General features: G+C 47.9%; 1 protein-coding gene across 1 annotated transcript in view; it reads right to left on the bottom strand.

Annotated features, from left to right (window-relative positions):
- The window catches only part of LOC144763859 (calpain-2 catalytic subunit-like), a 238017-nt gene that overhangs the window by 97928 nt on the left and 118274 nt on the right, over positions 1 to 21815 (bottom strand). The window contains exon 5 of the mRNA XM_078649841.1: positions 625 to 793. Coding sequence (XP_078505967.1) covers positions 625 to 793 — 169 coding nt within the window. The remainder of the gene's footprint in view (positions 1 to 624; positions 794 to 21815) is intronic.

The raw sequence follows: 21815 nt of genomic DNA, 5'->3' as shown, positions 1-21815 counted from the left end.
CACCGTATGTCTATGAGATAGGGCTCAACTTAGAACAGAATGGCTTGGGATCCTCAGCCCGTAGGATGCATGCGAGGCATAACATATCCTGCTTGGGCCTGTTTTCTTTTACCCACTGCTATTGTTGCAAAGAGTTACTTTGTTTGCAATGGAGGCTTTCTAAAATAAGGACTTTGACTTGTTGGTTTAACAAGTCCGCATTTACGGCTGCAACCCAGGGCTGTCAAGGTATGGTCCTCATTTGCTGTTGGACATTTTACAGTGTTGTTATCAAGTAGTCTGTGGACTAAAGCTGTGTGACTTTCTTGAAGGAGTGGAGGAAGTCATTGGTGGATTTAGCCAGCTCTCAGTCCCCGAGATGTAATTCCGTATTCTCACTTTTTGGTTTTGGTTTATGAGAATTGAGGAAACCAGCACAAGACAAGAAATGTAAAGCTTGTGATGCTCCAGAGTACAAATTATAAAGTTGAATGTAATATATTATTTAAATTGATTTGTTGGTATTAAGTTAGTTAAATCGAAGTGGATCACATGCACAGTATGTGCCGCTGGCATCCACTTTTTCAGCACTCTAAGGAACTTGGAGAAAGCTCTTGAAAGAAAAATACCAACAGCACAACTCACGTCAATAGAACAGCCCAAGAGGGAGCCGGTCTGCAGGGCCTTCTGGATGATCTTGAAGAGGTTGGGGGGAGCCTTCTGCAGCTCGTACCACTCTGCGAGTCCACCAGTGAAGTCCTCAAACCCTTCAGTTGTTGCACCTCCTGACAGAGCTTCATAAGATCCATTCAGCCTGCATAAAAATGATGTGTTAGCAGACACCCTGGATTTGTGCATTGCTTTATTTTTTTAAGCTCTTTTCTGCCTCTTCTGTAACATGGGAAGCAGTGTCTGGTCCATGTTAATGTGTTGAACCCACTTCAGTCTCTAAAGTATCAATGTTCTGTTATTTTTAGGTCTCAGTTAGACCGTGCATGTTGCGCGTGTTGTTTACAATCAGTAAGCTACAGCCTAGGCTTACCATTTGCTCACTCCAATGTCTTTCTTATCCTTCCTTGCAGTTTGTCCATAGTGTAAGGTTTGGTGAGGAAGCTAGGCCCTCATTCTGTAGCTATGTAAATGAGACACGGACACAGTGGCTGGGGATAGGTAATGGGCCCTGGAGCACGTGCGCTCAGCCCCTTTATTGGCCAAGGTCATCTGACCTGTGACGCCTGGTGGTGGGTGGGTGTTAGGTGTATGATTACATAAGAACTGAGACACTAGACCGTGTCTTCCGACAGTACATCCCTCCCAACCTTAGTTAATAAAATTACACTAACTAAAGTCCAACCTGTGGGAAAGAAAATAGAGTTCACACAAAACCCATAACTCAAATCACGACGACTCCCACGTGGTCTTCTCCACTGCTGGTCACGTTGATTGCTGGCAATGTTGTCTCTTCTTGCCTTGGCAGACTTGCAGCTTGTAAGTGGGCTTTACAGTCTCTCTCGCTCTGTTCCACATCCTGTCAGCGTGCAGAAGTATAAATATATATTGAGTCCCAATTGTGTTACTTTTCGCGGGACCGTCCTTGTTTCAAACTGGTGTCTGTTCCTGACGGGACCTTCCGCTGCAGGTTATCCCTCTCACGGATAGCCCTCTCTCGTGGGTGTCCCCTCTCACTGGACGACCCGGAGGCCTTTCTGCCAGGCTTCCAGTGGACCGGTGGACATGCCGCCTTGCCTCTTCAACATGTTGAAGGACGTCTCTACGGGTCTTCTTCTCCGTGTCCGAGTTCCACCTGAAAGGGTGTTGTTGGCACTGGTTCCGTCTTGTGCGACCTTCTGTCTTCCAGGATCTTCAGCGCGAGCGTCAACAGTCCGTCTCTCGTTGGGGACCCGCTGCCACCGGAGTCCCGGAGGCCTCTGCCCCTGGATTTCCGCGGCCCTTGTGTCCGTTCCGTTCCATCCCAGAGGTGGGTGTTGCCAACAGACCGGCCTGCTCGCTTCCGTCATTCCTGGATGACTGTCGGGTTCGCACGTGGATTATTGCTTCCAGTGATGTTACTTATCCCGGTCGTGCGTGTGGACTGTCGTGCACCTCTCACGTTCTCCTCGGTGTTTCCCCTTTTTGTGTGTCGTAGTGTCTTGGTCCACACTCCTCTTTGCTCTACTCCATTCTCATTGTCTTCCTGTCGTCGTGCTTCTCAGACCTCTTCTCCTTTCCTTCTCTTCGGTGGTGGCAGACGTGCCAACCAGACCTCTTCACCTTTCTTCTTCTTTGGTGGTGGCAGACGTGCCACTTAGACATCTTCTTCCTCCTTCCATTTCGCAACGCGGTCTGGTCACCTTCCTGTCTTCCTCTTCCTGGCCAGACTTCTCCAGGCAGCGTGCACTCCGCCTGCTTCCATTCGGTCTTGTCCTGGTTCACGGACACTGTCTCTACTCATCTGTGACTGGACCGGGCATTGCGATCTTCTCTCTCTCCTTAGACGTTGAGTGTTGACTTGTGGTTGGTGAAGTTCGCTAGTCGCTGATCGTGGACTGTATCTTGGTGTTCGAACTTCTTGGACCTCTTGCTGGTCCACTCTGCCGATGCTGGCAGGCTATCTTCGGTCCTCTTGTGGGATACTTGCTGTGTTACGGTTTGTTGACCCTTGCTTCGGTCACCTCCTTTTGCGACTCCCGGTGGATCAGCTTGTGGTGCGGCCATCTGGCTGGCCGGCTTCTTGGGTGCGTCACGTCGTGTGACCGTCAAGTTTCTTCGTGCGACCATCTGGTTGGTCGGCTTTTGGTGCGGCCATCTGGCTGGCCGGCTTCTTGGGTGTGTCACGTCGTGTGACCGTCCGAGTTCTTCATGCGACCGTCTGAGGGGTCGGCTTTGTGGGGCGACCATCGGGGTGGTCTTCTGCGTGAGTCCTCACGCTTTGCTATCTTCTGTTTGGTCGCTGTTCGCTCCGTTCCGGTGCTGTAGCGTTGGTGCGCTTTTTGTCCGCGCTTTTCCTGTGCTTCTTTGGGTGCGGAGGGTTACGTCACCGCTCCGAGCTTCTTCGTGTTCAGGTTGCTCCTGTTACCTCACGGGGTGTGCTTGCTTTCTTCGGGGACCTTGGAGCAGTGTCGGCGGTCGGCGCGCTTCCTCACTGTGTCGCACTTGCCTGGTGGGGAGTTCTTGGGATCTCTTTATCTTCGGGTGGTGGTGCCGCAGTCTCTTCCCTGCGGTCGCAACGACAACCTGTGGCCATCAGGTGCCGCTCCGCCTTTGGTTGGTCTCCGTTTGGCTCAGTGCGTCCAGTGGTCTGTGCTTCTGCTCCGTCGTCCTTTTCCTGGTGCTGGGAGTTACTTCACTCCTTGCGCCGTCCTGCGCATCAAAGTGCTGTGCGTGAAGTTCCTTCACTCCTGGCGCGCTTCTGCGCCTTGTCACACCATCCTCCAGGCCTTGGGTGCTTCTCCTTGTCGAGCGGTGAGCTCTCTGCTTGCAGAGTGTCCTCTGTGGGAGTCTGCTGTCCTGTGGCACACTTGGGGCTGCTAGGGTACAGCTGTAGTGATCACTCGCCTTGCTGCAGGCCTATCTGGAAGCTGTCTTTTCTCCTGCACACATCTCTGTGCTTGTGTGTTCTGCTGGCTGCAGTGTTGCCTGCTGGCCACTGGGTGGCAGTGTTTCCAGTCTCTGCAGGGAAAGGGGTCATGGCCGTTGCTGCTGGAACTCTTCTCTGGCGCCAGCGCGAGGTCCTGGCCTGGCTGCAGCAACTCCTCGGGACTCCCCACTCACACGGGCACTCAACCGAGGTAGGTGCCTTCCCATTTTCTCACTCGCTGCTCCAGCCGCTGCATTCTCTCGCCTCTCCCCGCCCGCAGCAGCCCTTTAGCTTACAATCTGCGCGCGGGGGGGGGCAGAAAGGTCGGTGCTGTTGGGGGTCTGCTCGCTCCGTCCTGAGCAGTCTCTCCTGGCTAGAGTAGCGTGGGAGTGCTGGCGCTGCTACGGCCATATGCGGGTGGGCTCCGCTTTATGTCTTGGTGCCCGGCAGCTCACCTCATGCTGCGGGCAGTGCTCCGAGTCTCCTCACTCTTTCTTCACCCCACCGCCGCAGCAGCTTCAGTTATACGCTGCGAGGCGGGGGTCGCTGCAGGCAGGCCGCGGGTGGGCTTCGCGAGTCCTGCTTTATTATCGATTTACTTTCTGCCACAGCGGGTGGGCTCTGCTTTCACTGTTCTCTCGCCGCCGCAGCTTCACACTACACACGCTGCGCGGCGGGAACTAGGGACGCTCCTAGCAGGCCGCGGGTGGGCTCCGCTGGCCGTGCTTCACGGTGTGTGGCCTCCCTCGGCCAACGGCTACTCTTGCCACGCGGGTGGGCTCCGCTTAACATAACTTCATGAGGGGGGGTCCGCGTCTGGCTCGCGCGGCCCTTGCAGGCACCCCACAGCGTCCGGGCTCACCTCAGGCCCACGGGTCTCTTCAATATCTACGTCCGTGGCGGGTGGGCTCCACAGGCTTTCCTCGGGTCCGGCCACCGGTGCGGCTTCTCCAGCGCTGGGGCTCACTTTCAGCCGGCGGGCCTGTTCTACCACGCAGGTGGGCTCTGCGGTGGTCGCATCTCAGCGCAGCAGACTCGGGTGGGCACCGGTCAGTCTGCTTATCGTCCGGCAGACGTGAGGTGCGGGTGAGCTCCCGGTCACCTCGTGTGGCATCCAGGCCCGGGGCACGGCACACGCCCCGCGGGCCTCACTGCAGGCCGGCGCCGATCCTGTGGGGGAGGGCGCCTCGTCGCCATTGTAAGGTTTGGTGAGGGCGCTAGGCCCTCATTCTGTAGTTATGTAAATGAGACACGGACACAGTGGCTGGGGATTGGTAATGGGCCCCGGAGCACGTGCGCTCAGCCCCTTTATTGGCCAGGGTCCTCTGACCTGTGACGCCTGGTGGTGGGTGGGTGTTAGGTGTATGATTACATAAGAACTGAGACACTAGACCGTGTCTTCCGACAGTACACATAGCTTGCATGCATCATGCCTCTTTTTGTGTACGGCCCTCCCCTAGAGCATGGACCAAGCACTTGTGTCCATCCACTGCTTCTGTTTTTGGAGCTACTTTTTTTATTTGTCTTTGAGCACTGTACTCAAGAGCTCGTGTTTTTACTCGCTCAGTTTCTTCCCACGCTCCCCCATCCCGGTTGCTTCTTTCCCTCTGTCGTTCGTGCTGTATTGTGTCTTTCTTTATCTCCTCCTCACCTGTCCATGCTTCTTTATTCCCCACACCCGCCCTCACACCGTTTCTGCACAGGAAGCCGAAAACCTCTTCGAACAAACCATTCTGTTTCTTGCTTTAACGGCTGCCCCTGTTGATACTCATCATTTAAAGGACATCCAAGAAACCATCACTGCAGACAAGCTGCTGCTGCCATGGTTTAGTACAAGGAATAGAATAACTTTATTTCTGCTGCTCATGCTGATGCATGTGTGCAAGAAACATGCTGCCAGAGGCAAGCTGCAGAAATGCCACTGGCTTCTAACCAAAGTGGGACGCAGCCTCCGGGAGAGCATGTCTCTAGCAAGAAATAAACCTGCAGAACTAATCTGTTTTAGCAACACGTTCCACAAGAAAATAAATGCTGAAAACAAGCTGAGTAAACTATTTGTGAAAAGAAAGGGGGCCCCTGCCTAAAAGGATAAACCCTAGCAAGGAAACTAAACTTGTTTAGAAAGAAAGAAATTGGCACCGGGTTATGTGCATATATTTACATCACACTAGTGAACGCTAAAAATAATAAAGTCAATGCCTAATTAAATTTTGTATGAAAATATTTTTATTTTATTTTATTATAATTATAAACTTTTGTCGGATATTTGAAACAATTGATAACCGACTGTATAATTTTTTACATGTGTATAATACAAATTAGTGCTTTACAATTCAAAACAAAAACAAGATAAATTGTTCCAAATAATACAGAATTAATTCCCCTTCAACGCGTTTCGGCGGTTAGCCTTCCTCAGGAATTCTGTATGTGCAAGTTGATACTTTTAGCAAGGCTTGAAAGAGCCTTGGATAATATCTTTGTCCGGAAACTCTCAGTCGGATTCTGACTGGTTGGTGATTCTATAATAATTTCTTTTAGCCAGGCTGGCGAGGGCCTTGGATAATATCTTTGTCCGCAATCTCTCGATTGGATTCTGTCTGGTTGGTATTTCTATAGTAATTTCTCGGGCCACCTTAAAATGCGCCGAGATGGAGGATGAAAGGTTGTGGCGATCCCCAATTAAAAATTTAAGGTGCGAGCCACGCTGTGATACATCTCAGTTAGGGTGTAAGATCCCATCTTGAAGAGCGGGGCTGCAATTATTTATAAACTCGGTGGCACCCTTCCGCGCGGCGGTCTCCTGAAAGATTATTGCCATAATACCAACCAGACAGAATCCAATCGAGAGATTGCGGACAAAGATATTATCCAAGGCCCTCGCCAGCCTGGCTAAAAGAAATTATTATAGAATCACCAACCAGTCAGAATCCGACAGAGTTTCCGGACAAAGATATTATCCAAGGCTCTTTCAAGCCTTGCTAAAAGTATCAACTTACACATACAGAATTCCTGAGGAAGGCTAACCGCCGAAACGCGTTGAAGGGGAATTAATTCTGTATTATTTGGAACAATTTATCTTGTTTTTGTTTTGAATTGTAAAGCACTAATTTGTATTATACACATGTAAAAAATTATACAGTCAGTTATCAATTGTTTCAAATATCCGACAAAAGTTTATAATTATAATAAAATAAAAGAAAAATATTTTCATACAAAATTTAATTAGGCATTGACTTTATTATTTTTAGCGTTCACTAGTGTGATGTAAATATATGCACATAACCCGGTGCCAATTTCTTTCTTTCTAAACAAACAAGCTGAGTAAATACAGAGGACTCGAGGAGCTCCCTGTAATCACCATGTGCCCATCCCCCAGCAGAGCTCTCTTTGAAACTTCAAAGTGGTGATAAATCCAACAGCCCAAAGCAGGAGTCATCTCAAGACTCAGGCTTGCAGTAGAGGCATTAACAACTGCTGGATGACATTCACAGGTGTGAAAGGACAGAAAAGGAAAAATCTTGTCCCACTTCCCATGAAAGCGACTCCTTCAGCACTGCAGGAGATATGCTGCCTGCATTCCAAGTCAATGGCAATCTATGCTCCACAGAGATCACTGAACAATATTGCCAACCCGTGCAGCCTGTGCTCCGCACTCAGCTGCCCCGTGGAGACAACAAGCATACAACTCCACATAATTCAACACAATGCCACACAATTAAGTGCTACGCAATTCCACAACACACAAATCCACCCACATAATTCCACTATACACTTCAACATCTCATTTTGCCACGCGATACAATCCACTCCACACAACTCAACTCCACATCATCCCACTCCATGCCAAATAATCACAACCCAACAAGTTCAACTCCACATATTTCCACTCTGCTCCATGCCACATAATTCCACTCAACAAAGTACCACTACACGCAACAGAATTCAAGTCCGCACAACATAATTACACTCCATTCAACACAATTCAACTCCAGATAATTCCACTACACACAATTCCACTCCAACCTACATATTTACACTTCAGGCCACATAATTACACTTCACATATATACACTCCGCTCCAAAACACATAATTCACTCAACAAAATTCAACTCTGGACCATGCTACTTAATTGCACTCCACATAATTCCACTCCACACCATGCCATATAATTCCACACAATTCCACACCACACATTTCAACACTATACAGTTCTACACCATCCAACATATTTACACTTCACATAATACCACTCAAAACAACATAATTTAACTCCACATAATTACACTCTACTCCATACTGCATAATTATACACCACAGATCCATTCCACGCCACATAGCAACATTCCACATGAATACAGTCCCCATCATGTCACATAATTCCACTCAACCTAATGTCACTCAGAGCCACACAATTCCACGCTAACATTCAAACAATTCCATACCACATAATTCCATGCCAAACCACATACTACCACCTCACAACACAATCCCACTACAAACCACATACATCCAATTCACCCCACAGAATTCCACATAATTCACCAACATGCCCCATAATTCACTCCATGACATGCCACTCAACGACACACAATTCCCTTCCACATAATTATCCACCATGACACAGAAAAGCACCACACAATTCCACAACACTCAATACCATATAAATACTATCCACATAATAACACTAAAACTACCTCCACTCAACACCACACAATTCCACTCCAACCGCATAATTCCATTTCACACCACATAACTGCAATCCACACAATATAATTCATCATGACACATAATTCCACACCACTACATAACATTCAATGTCACACAATGCCACTCCATGTAAATCCACACCATGAAACACAATGACACTCCACACCATGCCACATATTTACTCAACACATTACATACATCCAATCCACTCCATAACACAGGGCTAAAAGACATCGAAATTACAATAACTCTTGGACTGCCGAGGCCTATTGGCTTTGCCAAAGCTGGTTATGTTTTGAGTGCAATACATCTATGGGTAGTGGCGGCTTGCAGGAAACGGGGGCAGGTGTGGTGGGGGAACTGGATGGTGAAAGGGACAAAATATTGAGAGAAAAAAAAGAAAACACCTCTTTGCTCCATCTCCCCCCCCCCCTTGCTGAATCAGGAAGCACACAGGCTCCCCAGAGCCAATCACAATGCTCCAATGCAGCGCTGTGGTTGGTCTGAGCGCTGTAGATAAGCGCTCGGACTGGGACAGGGAGCCCGTGAATGTTCCCTAGCCAGACTGTAATGCAGCATGGCTGGGGAACATGCAAACCGCGCAGGACTGGTTGGCCGGCCCGAGAAGGCCGGCCAAGCAGGCTTGCGCACTTAGTGTTATGTTAATCTATTTTTGTATAGCGCGCGGCTACTCCCAGGAGTGTCCCGGCGCTAGAGCAAAACGCAAAGACCACATAACATCAAACTATTCGCAGCCGCGACACAGAGCTTCACTGCTGGAAAAGGCACGTTATCAGACTTTCTGAAAATGAGGAGATCAGGGCTCTGTCTGATAGCAAAAGGTAGGCTATTCCACAACCTAGAGGCCACAGCATGAAAATATCAACCCCCCCAGCCGGGAGAATTGAGCCTTAGGGACAGTAATCAGCAGTTTTCAGATCTCAGAGTGCGTTGGGGGAAGATAAGGCTGAAATCTGTCCCCAAGGTAAGGTGCTCCCAACTTGAGGAAAGCTTTAAAAACCAGGACCAGGGACTTGAAGTGTATTCTTTTCCGCACCGGAAGCCAGTGCAGTGAGGACAAAAGCTGTGCCTCAGACCACTCCTCCTCCCTGAGCCACCAGCCCGGCCCCGCCCTAACCCAACCCCGCAGAAACAAAAAATAAAATGCTAATAACTTTATTATCCTTTTATTTTTCCCTTGTGGGGGCGACGCTTCCCCGCCTTAGCGGCCTTCTGAGGAGCTGCCCCTGTCTTTGGGTCACTTTACAAGAAAATAGCCTTCTCTCCCCTCCATCCACCCCCAAACAGAAAAATCCTATAATTTCTTTACTATCTGTGAAAATCATTACTTGAAAGAAAAGAAATTCAACTTGTTAATAGTTGGGAGCCTAGTCTGCTTCTCTCTGGTGGCAGCCTTGTGCCTTTTTGTGACAATCGCGGAAACTGTCTGCGATCAAGAATCTCTAATTCCGATTATAGGAGCCAGAGCAGATAGACATACTGGATAGTATTATCTGCAGTGACGTGTTATTAGTAAAGCGCAAGCCGTGCCAAAAGGCAGCGGGCGCTGTACAGGGGCAAATGTGCAGAGGAGTGATTTTGGAGTGGACTATTTTTTGGCAGAGGTGCACGGTTACTGAATTATGATGTAGACGTGCCAACTTCAACAAAAACCTCACCATGTGAGGAGGGGGCGGGGCCTCGTGCCTAGAAGTACATAAGAGGCACTTTTGCCCCAACCCGGCCCCAAGCCCCCTCTAAAAAAAAAAAAAAAGAAAAGTTCTTCCTCGCTGAGACTTTTCCCTTTGTCTTGGGGTGTTTTCACACTCCTTAATGGACGTCGACAGTTGAAAGCCTCTGAAAACTACTGGTTACATTGGTTTTCAGCTTGTTTTTCCTGCCACCGTGTGCCATCCGCTCCTCACCGGGTAACCGTGTGATGGGAGCAGTTATTGTATGTCACAAGGGGGCACTGTGTGAGTTGGCAGGTCTGGTGATGTACCAGGTGGCTGATGTAGTGCTTGGAAGCACTAATCATATGGATACATAACATATACAATCTTTGTGCATAGCTGACCAGAGGATGGATCAATGAGGAACGTCTCAACATGCAGGACACATGCTCAGGGAAGACAATTTAACAGTTTGACTTTCTAAACAACTGGAAATACAGCAAATAATTAAAAAGAATGAATAGTTTAATGCAGTATGATGCTAGGGTTTTAAATGGAGAGGGTTCCTCGGGGGTCTCAGACATGGCAATACTTAACAAGCATTTACAATGTAACGGTTTCGCCTTTGAAAAAGTTAGAGCTATTGGCATTGTAAATGATAACATTTTTAGGGCTCGGACTCCACCCCACTGTAAGTGGGGGAGGAGTTTCGAGATCCTAATGTTAAAGAAGAAAAAAAAGAAGTATCTCCTAGGGCCTTGGCGAGAGGAATTCCACACATTCCTTAGCGTTTTCTGTCATCTGGCCAGTGATTCGTCTTCCTTGTGTTTTCGTTTTAATAGGCTTGAAGTGATAGGGTAAATGTAGTTTTGTTCCGCCATTTTGGGCATATTTCGTTCGTGCTCGCGCAAAGAAGTACCTAAATTATAATTAGGAGCTGTCAGGGTGCCTCCGTTAGTGAATCCAGATGGCCGGGCGCGTTCACAATTCTGCAGCGCTCAGCGCGCAGCTTCCTTGTTCTTGCATGTTATGACTACGTTGACGGATGAATTGTTTCAAGTGGCTTAAAAAAAATACAAATAAATAAAAAGAGACCCTTTTTAAAAGGAAAGCCCAATGGAAACGAAAAACATTTGTGTGCAAAATTGTGCCTCTTGGGCTCCCGTACACATCCCAGCACCAGACGCACGCTCCCACCCCGTTCTCCCCCCGCCCCCCACTTCTGGAGTCCCGAACTTCAGGAAACTTCCTGCGGGGCTTGCAGCGGCCGCGAGGAATGCGTGCCACATCTACACCCTGCAGCGGACACCCACCTTTACCCCTCGGTCTGCAGCGCGCGGAGGCGAGGCGGACCTGGGCGCTCGACCACCTTGAGACCTGGGATAAGCGGCTTCTCCCAGACACGCCATTCCTCGCACACCACCGCCGCTCCGGTCTGTCTGAAACTTTTCACAATGTCGAATGACCTTAAACAGAGGAAGAAAGCTCCCCCTTCTAAGCCTACCGAGGGAGCGAAGGCAGAGCAGGAGCGAGGGGCCGCCAAGGCAGGGAAGGAGACTTGCTCCCCGGCGTCTCTGAAGTCCAAGGAGTCGCGGAACGTGTGCCCGGAGCCCCGCACCGCGCTGTGCCTGCTCTCCCTGTGTGTCTGCCTGGCGTCCAGCTTGTAAGTGCAACACGGGAAGCGAAGACCCCAGTGACATGAGTTCTGTGAAGGATTAAGTAAGACCGCGGTAAAAGGCACTTTTTAGAAAACGTGTTAAGTTATTTATTTAACTATTGGTATTTATGGGTCTCTTGACAGCTATGGAAAGAGGGGAGGAAGTCGACGAATCTCTGACATTGTAGTGAAGTGAGGCGGGAACTCATGTGTTCTAATGAATAGAAAGTGCCGAAAGTGCCCCACTCCACACTGCAGTAGTAGTCCAAGACTACTACTGTCTTTTAACCAACTGTTAAGACATCCCTCCATCTCAGAAGACAACTGGAACATGCAGTCCAGCAGCGTGACTGTTATTCCCCAGTTATACATGTCACCCCTGAGTTCTCTGCCCTCATAAAAGGTTGTGCCTGCATCCTATTGTTTCTGTATAATGATTGGCTAAGTAAGTGCTCAAGGACGTGTCTGAGAAGGTCTGGTGTGTCCGCTTCCTGACTGCCTGAAGAAGGGGCGCTTCCTCTCAGTAGCTTCAGTGACACACTGCACAGCAGATCTAATATACGTGAACGTAGACAAGTTTCTCCTTAAAATGCCCCCTGCTAAATGGAAATCGCTCACTAAGGGTTAAAAAATCCTCCTTGGCACGTCTGATTAAAGATGAGTATTAGTACCGAAGAGACTAGAAATACACCAAACTCCTGCTAACATCAGAAAGGAGAAAAGAGTAATGAAAAGGTGTTAAACTTCAGGGAGCAAAATTCGGGGACAAAAAAGGTATAAACGGCATGATGCATGTGTCACAAATAAGCGTACAAATGTGTTGTGATTCACCCTTCACTTTGAATGTGCCTCATTCGATATGGTGCTAATTGAAACAGACATGACTGAATATATTCTGCCTTTTCTTGGATTTGTAACCTGTGTTCATATCCACTAGGCAAACCACCATATTGGAGAGGACAAATTATGAGGATTGTCTACCCTCCTTCTGGAAATCATGACGCTTACATGGCAAACGAACAAGCTCAACATTGACATATTTCGACCATCGTTGCTTTTTACAATCCAACCGCAAATCACACTCCTACTCCAAGCAGTTGAGGGCCATCCCTCTGGGTGACCATGAGCATGGTGGCACTAGGTAGGTTCATAATATGGTGCACACGCTCAGTACTTAGCAGAGTCCACTGTCTTAGAACATGCTGCTTGACAAAGTGAGCAGCACTTATTCCTCTTTAGCTCACACGGGGCCTCCAGTAAGCTTTGGATTCAGTTTTCTGCTTAGATAGAACACTTGCTGACTTTCAGTAGCTTTATAATGTACTATATAGGATCAACATAAAGACAACACTCTTCAACCACACTCTACATGGTGTTGCATGCTACCGGTGCAGAGAAGCGCACCATCACCCCACATAGGACTAGTAAGCCCTATATAAATTATACAATGGGGATACTTTACCTCATGTACTCTTCTTATTCAAACATTATATTTATATTACAAGAGAGTTTTAATGTCAGAACTCGCTTGTTATTAGAAATAAAAGTTCCTTGTTTGTTTCAGTGTGTTACAGGTGCCTATTGATGCCACACTGCACCTGTAGGCAGGAGGAAGTATTTGGCACAAACTGAAGATAAATTGACCGGCAGGAGGCCCTCTGCTGAGTGTGACATTTTTTAAAATTTTGATTCTGAATATTTTCCATTGTTTTGATTCAAATGACATTTCAGAGTAAAGAGAAAACAATTCTAACAATAAAATGCCATAGGTGAACAAGAGAACCATTGTGTAGAAGCTAAACATCAGCATACCTCACCTGTCCCCTACTTGTCAACTAAAGTCAATTGACCGCGCGCCCCTCCCTGGCACCCAGGGGCGGGCTCGCGCTCCTTGCCGTGGTCACCCCCGCCTTGCTAGAGATGAGTTCCAGCTGTCTGCCTGGGGTTCCGCGCTGCACATCTCTCGCGTGCCCTTTCTCATGCTCTGATGTCACGTGCTCCCCGTAGATCGGGCACCCTTCCGATTCTGGGCAAAGGGCCGGGCCTCTTTCCTTTCCAAGATTGCCGAAATTCAACGGGAAACTACGGGATCCAGCCAGTGGGCATCTCGGGCCGACATTGGTGCCACCCGGGTGCTGCTGCAGCTCTCCGGTGCATCGTGGGATTTGTAGTGTAACACTTCCTCTTTACCCTGCTCCTAATCCCCATTAGTCACCTAGTGTCAGTTCTCCCTTCTGTGCCTGTTCCCACACAAGCTTGCATCTTTCCTGTTCTTCTCTCCTGTAGTCTTACGTCTCTCGTTCTCGGTACCTTCTGGGAAGGAAATTTAATAAATAAGACATACCATTCTATTCTGTATACCACGAACATGCCTGGAGATAATGTGTTCGGGTTTATGCTGTAAAAATAGCATTTGCCTGCAGTTATAGTTGGACCAGCTTGGAGGTCGGCCGCTCTAGCTGTTAAGCCACATCCTCTCGTCTGCCTGTTAAGAAACGTTAATATTTTTTGGGACCTGTCTGTCTACGCGTTTTTAGCCTTCAACTGAAGTCTGAAGCTTTTCTTTTTTTCCTCTCCCCTATAGCACACCAGTTTCTCTCTTTCGCTTTAAGCTCCTGTTCTGCAGAGCTTGGCGGCACGTGGAGCACAAAGAGCTAACACTCTCCACTAACACTCTCCACTAACACTCTCCACTAACACTCTCCACTAACACTCTCCACTAACACTCTCCACTAACACTCTCCACTAACACTCTCCACTCTCCACTCTCCACTCTCCACTCTCCACTCTCCACTCTCCACTCTCCACTCTCCACTCTCCACTCTCCACTCTCCACTCTCCACTCTCCACTCTCCACTCTCCACTCTCCACTCTCCACTCTCCACTCTCCACTCTCCACTCTCCACTCTCCACTCTCCACTCTCCACTCTCCACTCTCCACTCTCACTCTCCACTACCACTACCACTCTCCACTACCACTCTCCACTACCACTACCACTCTCCACTACCACTACCACTCTCCACTACCACTACCACTCTCCACTACCACTACCACTCTCCACTACCACTCTCCACTACCACTCTCCACTAACACTCTCCACTAACACTCTCCACTAACACTCTCCACTAACACTCTCCACTAACACTCTCCACTCTCCACTAACACTCTCCACTCTCCACTAACACTCTCCACTCTCCACTAACACTCTCCACTCTCCACTAACACTCTCCACTCTCCACTAACACTCTCCACTCTCCACTAACACTCTCCACTCTCCACTAACACTCTCCACTCTCCACTAACACTCTCCACTCTCCACTCTCCACTCTCCACTCTCCACTCTCCACTCTCCACTCTCCACTCTCCACTCTCCACTCTCCACTCTCCACTCTCCACTCTCCACTCTCCACTCTCCACTCTCCACTCTCCACTCTCCACTCTCCACTCTCCACTCTCCACTCTCCACTCTCCACTCTCCACTAACACTCTCCACTAACACTCTCCACTAACACTCTCCACTAACACTCTCCACTAACACTCTCCACTAACACTCTCCACTAACACTCTCCACTACCACTCTCCACTACCACTCTCCACTACCACTCTCCACTACCACTCTCCACTACCACTCTCCACTACCACTCTCCACTACCACTCTCCACTACCACTCTCCACTACCACTCTCCACTACCACTCTCCACTACCACTCTCCACTACCACTCTCCACTACCACTCTCCACTACCACTCTCCACTACCACTCTCAACTACCACTCTCAACTACCACTCTCAACTACCACTCTCCACTACCAATTACCACTCTCAACTACCACTCTCCACTACCAATTACCACTCTCCACTACCACTCTCCACTACCACTCTCCACTACCACTCTCCACTACCACTCTCCACTACCACTCTCCACTACCACTCTCAACTACCGATGACAGAGCACACTTACACGAAGGACATCACAGGCAGCAGCTGTGCAAGCTTGTTACACTCACAAGGATACCACAGGCAGCTGAGGTGCAAGCTTCTCCCACTCACAAGAAGGATATCACAAGCAGCAGCGGTGCAAGATTCCCTCACACACTCACAGCAGGTACTGTGCCAAGGCAGCAGCAGCAACAGAGCAAGAGTCCCTTATAAAGAACAGGCACAGCACAGAGATGCACAATGCAATCTTCTCATACTCACAGGCAGCAGCTGTGCAAGGTTCTCACACTCACAACAACGACATCACAGGCAGCAGCAGTGCAAGCTTCTTACACTCACAAGAAGGACATCACAGGCAGCAGCAGTTCAAGCTTCTTACACTCACAAGGAGACCACAGGCAGCAGAGGTGCAAGCTTCTCACACTCACAAGAAGGATATCACAAGCAGCAGCGGTGCAATATTCTCACACTCACAATGAGATCACTGGCAGTACACACCACATGAACACACTCCATAACACATAGCAACAATACATTGGCATTTACAATGCCATTAGCTCAAACTCAAATAAATCCGAGCCCGATTGCATTTCTAATGCTTGTTATTTATGTGTTGGTTTTCAAAACAGATAAATAAATGGCACTGTCATTTACAATGCCAATAGCTTAATCTCTCGCAAATGCCACACACAAACACACAGACGCACAGGGTCCCACACACACACATACATACATACCTGCAGAGCCACACACACACACACAGAGCCACACACACACACACACAGAGCCACAGACACACACAGCCCCCCTCCCGCCGTTGGGACGCACCCTCCAGGGCCAGCATGGACGGGAAGTCCTTGCAGTTTGCATAAAATGGAAAAACGGTGATGTTTCAATTTTGCTAAAAGCAGTGCAATTACCATTCTTTCACCCACACACTGTGTTACTCTGGCTGGAATTATGCCAGAAAAGCATATTATAAATCAGTTATCTTACAATCACTTTTCATTTGTAGGGATCGTTTTAAGCATGTTCTTATGTGAGGGTGTTGGTTATTGTGAACATCATACTTTGAAGCCTTGAATTTGCATCACAAATATTGCAGAGACCCCAGTTTCATTTGTACAAATAAAAGTCCTAGGGCCAGAGGTCTGCCACTGCAGCTGGCATTAACCACAGCTCCTCCAAATGCCAGTGTCTGTATTACTGTGGCAGCATTACCTACAGAAGCTGACATTTTGCACAATTCCAGGTCGCCCCGAGCTTTAGGAAAGGCCCCAAAGTGCTATTTCTATTTATGTTTTTATAGTACATAGCATTGGTTTGCTAAAAAATAGAGAGACAGCGTCGCCTTGTGGTTTACTGTTCTAAATAATTGTCGGTGTTTAGAAACAAGCAACGGTGCCGATCATTGGCAAACACTGGCACTAATTAACCAATGACAGTGGCTCAAAACACGTCAGAGGATCCTAGAGCAACCTGTTGCATCCACCGCCACCAGTCGCTACTACCTCCAGTCTAAAGTCCAATGGAACAGTATTTAAATGTGCAGCAGTGTCCGACTGCATCACCACATGCCGCCGGAGCTTCACGCAGGAACTTTTAACCACAGCACCTCATCTGTTACTCGTTATGTAGTGAAATGTGCGACAGGGGTGGGTTTATGGCACATTTTTAAATGAGGGCGGTCGCTCTACACGCATGGCGTTGGCATTCTAAGCATTGACTCTTTAGGCTTGAACCAACATCGTTCATAGTGATGATATGAATGTCACGGGTTCAAATCCAGGCACGGCCAACCCACCCTTTCATCTAGTCAAGGTCAACCCAAAAACAACAGGTAGTCCCGTAAGAGCTCACCAGAGAGGGGGATCATGTACTTTCGATCAACGCTCTATAGCGCACTCCAGTTTGAGATGCTAATCAACAACCAGTCAACCGTCAATGGCTCAGGTTTCATCATCAGGGCGGCCCCAGAAAGCAGGCACATCATTATATTATTGACATTTCAAGGGCGGGGCCTTGTAGTACGCTTTACACACTGGAACCACCACTCCCCTTTGCCCCTCCCCTACAGGAAGGCTCTGACACGCTCCACACCCCCTCTGGGGAGCTCCTGCCCGGCCTGTGGTGCAGGCGAGAGGCAGTCTTGACTTTTTCGCCAGTCTCTGGGCCACTTAGATTCCTGTGAGAATCCAAAAAGGCCTTAATCAACAAAAAAAAGTGCCTATTATAAACATTAAGACCAAAAAACTAGCACGTCAGTGATCTGTTGTCTACTGAGCTCGGCCAACGTGTTACTGAAATTCTAAATAATGATATTCGTTTAACACAGTATGGGAAAGAAAAAAAAACAACCTTTTTTAATTTTCTGAACTGGTAAAAACAATCAAGTACGTCAATATCATAGAACTCAGTTATAAGGCATTTTGTGCAACACAGACCAATGCAGCTCGACAATATTACATTCAGTATGAGGACTGATGGATTAGAAGTAGGGATGAGAAGCAAAGGTGAGGACTGGTGGATTAGAAGTAGGGATCAGAAGCAGTTATGAGGACTGGTGGATTGGAAGTAGGATCAGAAGCAGTGATGAGGACTGGTGAATTAGAAGTAGGGATGAGAACCAGTGATGAGGACTGGTGGATTAGAAGTAGGGATGAGAAGCAGTGGTGAGGACTGGTGGATTAGAAGTAGGGATGAGAAGCAGTGGTGTGGACTGGTGGATTAGAAGTAGGGATGAGAAGCAGTGATGAGGACTGGTGGATTAGAAGTAGGGATGAGAAGCAGTGAGGAGGACTGGTGGATTAGAAGTAGGGATGAGAAGCAGTGGTGAGGACTGGTGGATTAGTAGTAGGGATGAGAAGCAGTGGAGAGGACTGGTGGATTGGAAGTAGAGATGAGGACTGGTGGATTAGAAGTAGGGATGAGAAGCAGTGGTGAGGACTGGTGGATTAGTAGTAGGGATGAGAAGCAGTGGAGAGGACTGGTGGATTGGAAGTAGAGATGAGGACTGGTGGATTAGAAGTAGGGATGAGAAGCAGTGGTGAGGACTGGTGGATTAGAAGTAGGGATCAGAAGCAGTTATGAGGACTGGTGGATTGGAAGTAGGATCAGAAGCAGTGATGAGGACTGGTGAATTAGAAGTAGGGATGAGAACCAGTGATGAGGACTGGTGGATTAGAAGTAGGGATGAGAAGCAGTGGTGAGGACTGGTGGATTAGAAGTAGGGATGAGAAGCAGTGGTGTGGACTGGTGGATTAGAAGTAGGGATGAGAAGCAGTGATGAGGACTGGTGGATTAGAAGTAGGGATGAGAAGCAGTGAGGAGGACTGGTGGATTAGAAGTAGGGATGAGAAGCAGTGGTGAGGACTGGTGGATTAGTAGTAGGGATGAGAAGCAGTGGAGAGGACTGGTGGATTGGAAGTAGAGATGAGGACTGGTGGATTAGAAGTAGGGATGAGAAGCAGTGGTGAGGACTGGTGGATTAGTAGTAGGGATGAGAAGCAGTGGAGAGGACTGGTGGATTGGAAGTAGAGATGAGGACTGGTGGATTAGAAGTAGGGATGTGAAGCAGTGGTGAAGATTTGTGGATTAAAAGTAGGGATAAGAACCAGTGGTGAAGGTTGATAGATGAGAAATAGGGATTAAAAGCAAAGATGATTCATGAGAAAAAGGTATGAGAAGTAGGGGTGAAAGATGAGTAGCAAGGATGAGAAGTGGGGGTAATGAGGAGAAGTAGCGATGAGAAGCAGGGGTTGATAGATGAGGAATAGGGATCAAAAGTAAAGATGACGCATGAGAAATAGGCATGAGAAGTAGGGATGAAAGATGAGTAGCAAGGATGAGAAGTAGGGATGAGAAGCAGTGGTGAAGGTTGGTAGATGAGAAATAGGGATTAAAAGTAAAGATGATCCATGAGAAATAGGCATGAGAAGTAGGGGTGAAAGATGAATAGCAAGGATGAGAAGTAGGGGTAATGAGGAGAAGTAGCGATGAGAAGCAGGGGTTGATAGATGAGGAATAGGGATCAAAAGTAAAGATGATGCATGAGAAATAGGCACGAGAACTAGGCATGATAGAAGGATGTGACATAGGGGAGATGAGGGGAAGTAGTGATGAGAAGCAGGGATGAGGGGTGTTACATGAGAAGTAAGACTGAGAAGTCGGGGTGCTGTCTGAGAAGTGCAAGAGCTATCCACACAGTGCAGGCCACAGTTCGAACACTTGTTTAAACATACCTAAGGCGTCAAACAGCAGAGCTATCCAAAAGTTAGTTAATTCCCAAAAAGCACAGCTACCCCTCCAGTTACACAAGTTCCAAGGCTCTTGATAGCAGAGTTCCTGCACTGCCTCAGGTGCTCTACATTGTTCAAAGAAGATGTGGGTCACAGGCAGAGCCATGGCATCTCCCCAGGGCACCCCATTTGTCCTGCAGCACTTTATAGCAGGCACACCCCATCTCCGCACCGGACCCTTGGGGTGTTGAAGTTGCACAGCTAGGGGTCGGACCCTTTGACCTCAGTTGAACTTGATAACGTACAACTTTATAAAACCTAGACCTCCTGTGGATACTGGAGAGTGATCGCAGTTTTCAGATTGAGCACTGAGCTGCAGACTGCATTCCATCTGGTATTAAATAAGGGTGTGCAAAATGTGTGCAATTTATGCGTAATTACATAATATTTCTGAAAAATTACATGAAATTATGCATATTTATGCAAAATGCAAAACTAGAATTTGCTACTATAATTTAGCATGAACTGCGTCCACCCGTCACACATTTCATGCAAAAAATTTGAGCAAAAAAACACAAGCACCGCAAACAGCAGCTGATCACGTTCTGCTTCTGCGCATTCCCATGCGCTTAATGTTTGCCACAAACAGCGTATAGTTATCTGTCGCAGGCATAATAGAGTCATTTATGGAATTCTACATAGCAAGCATAACACCAATGTATGCAAAATAATGCCGGCATAAACGAAATGTTGCCCAGTATTAAATCGGGCAGAGAAATGAACAGGCCGAATGGGCCCTGGTCACTGATGTGCAGGGCTCAACTAATCACATTGCAAGCAACCAAACAAGACAATAGATATAGAGGGTTCCATTATTTCAAGCCTCCCCACATCATCAGACAGGTTCGCCTCTGCTGTCTGTGGGGTACTTTATATGGTATAATCCTGTGCACCAGCTGCAAAGATCACGCAGCATAACTTCTTTTTGCAGACTCAATTGAGCAATGAAGCTCAAGCAAGCTCACTTTCATGCGACGAGGGTTGAGCTGTCCCTCTCACCTACACCTCAAGTCTCTGACCATCTAGCCCTCTTTTAAAGAACGTTTATTTCACCAACGCTTCGATACATAAACTGTAAACTGTGTGGTGGCTATTTTATAGATAAGGTGGAGGGCGCCCCTTCAAATTTAGCACTCACGAGTTATACCATTTCTTTAGGTATATTTACGATATTTGAGAGTAATATCTAATTGCGTGTATGCAAACTAAACTTGCATTCGGTGTGTTTTTAAAAATATGAACTAATGTTATCATTAAATTGTGAAGTAAAGTTATCGGGTTGCCGACTACTTCCATCCTTTCTCGCCATGGGCCTATCGGGGTTTAGAACCAGGCGCGATGCCGGGGGAGGGACATCTCTGTTATGTGGCGAGGGGGGCGGCGAGCTGGCTATCCAACATTCCGCAGCGCGTGAATCACCCTGGCATTGAATATACTTAGAAATGCTACCGATGCCCGCGCGAGGCGCGATACTTGTATTCACGAGAGAGCGAGAAGGGACTTCAGCCGAGAGGATTTAAAAGGCCCAACCATTAAAAAAAAGAAAATGATGACGTTAAAAGACATACATGCTTTTGTACGGCGCATATGATTCTTCGGCTCGATGTACACAGTTTATACATGATTTGAAACAGAACTCTACTGTTTTGCATTAAAAAACTTGATTCGCATTTTATAAACCACCGGTTACACTGATGTTTCCAGCAAGTGCATTAATCCAGTGACGAGAAAGGAAGAGTTCGAGACCCTACATGGTACTAGACCCGCTGCCCGCGGGAGACTCGCGATTTTTAAAGAAACAAGCACTCACCTGGACTTTCTCCGGCGGTGGTCGGCCGGGAATGGCCAAAACAAACCTGGACGGCAAAAAAAAAAATGAGCCCCGCCCACGGCCACAATGACGATGCGAAAAGGGTGGAGAGGGAAAGAATCGTCGGAAACGCCCACCAATCGCCTCGAGAAATGACGGACAGTTCTCTCTTCCA

The sequence above is a fragment of the Lissotriton helveticus genome, chromosome 6, assembly GCF_964261635.1.
Source record: "Lissotriton helveticus chromosome 6, aLisHel1.1, whole genome shotgun sequence".
NCBI classification, from domain to species: Eukaryota; Metazoa; Chordata; class Amphibia; order Caudata; family Salamandridae; genus Lissotriton; species Lissotriton helveticus.
This window is presented reverse-complemented; position numbering and strand designations above follow the sequence as displayed.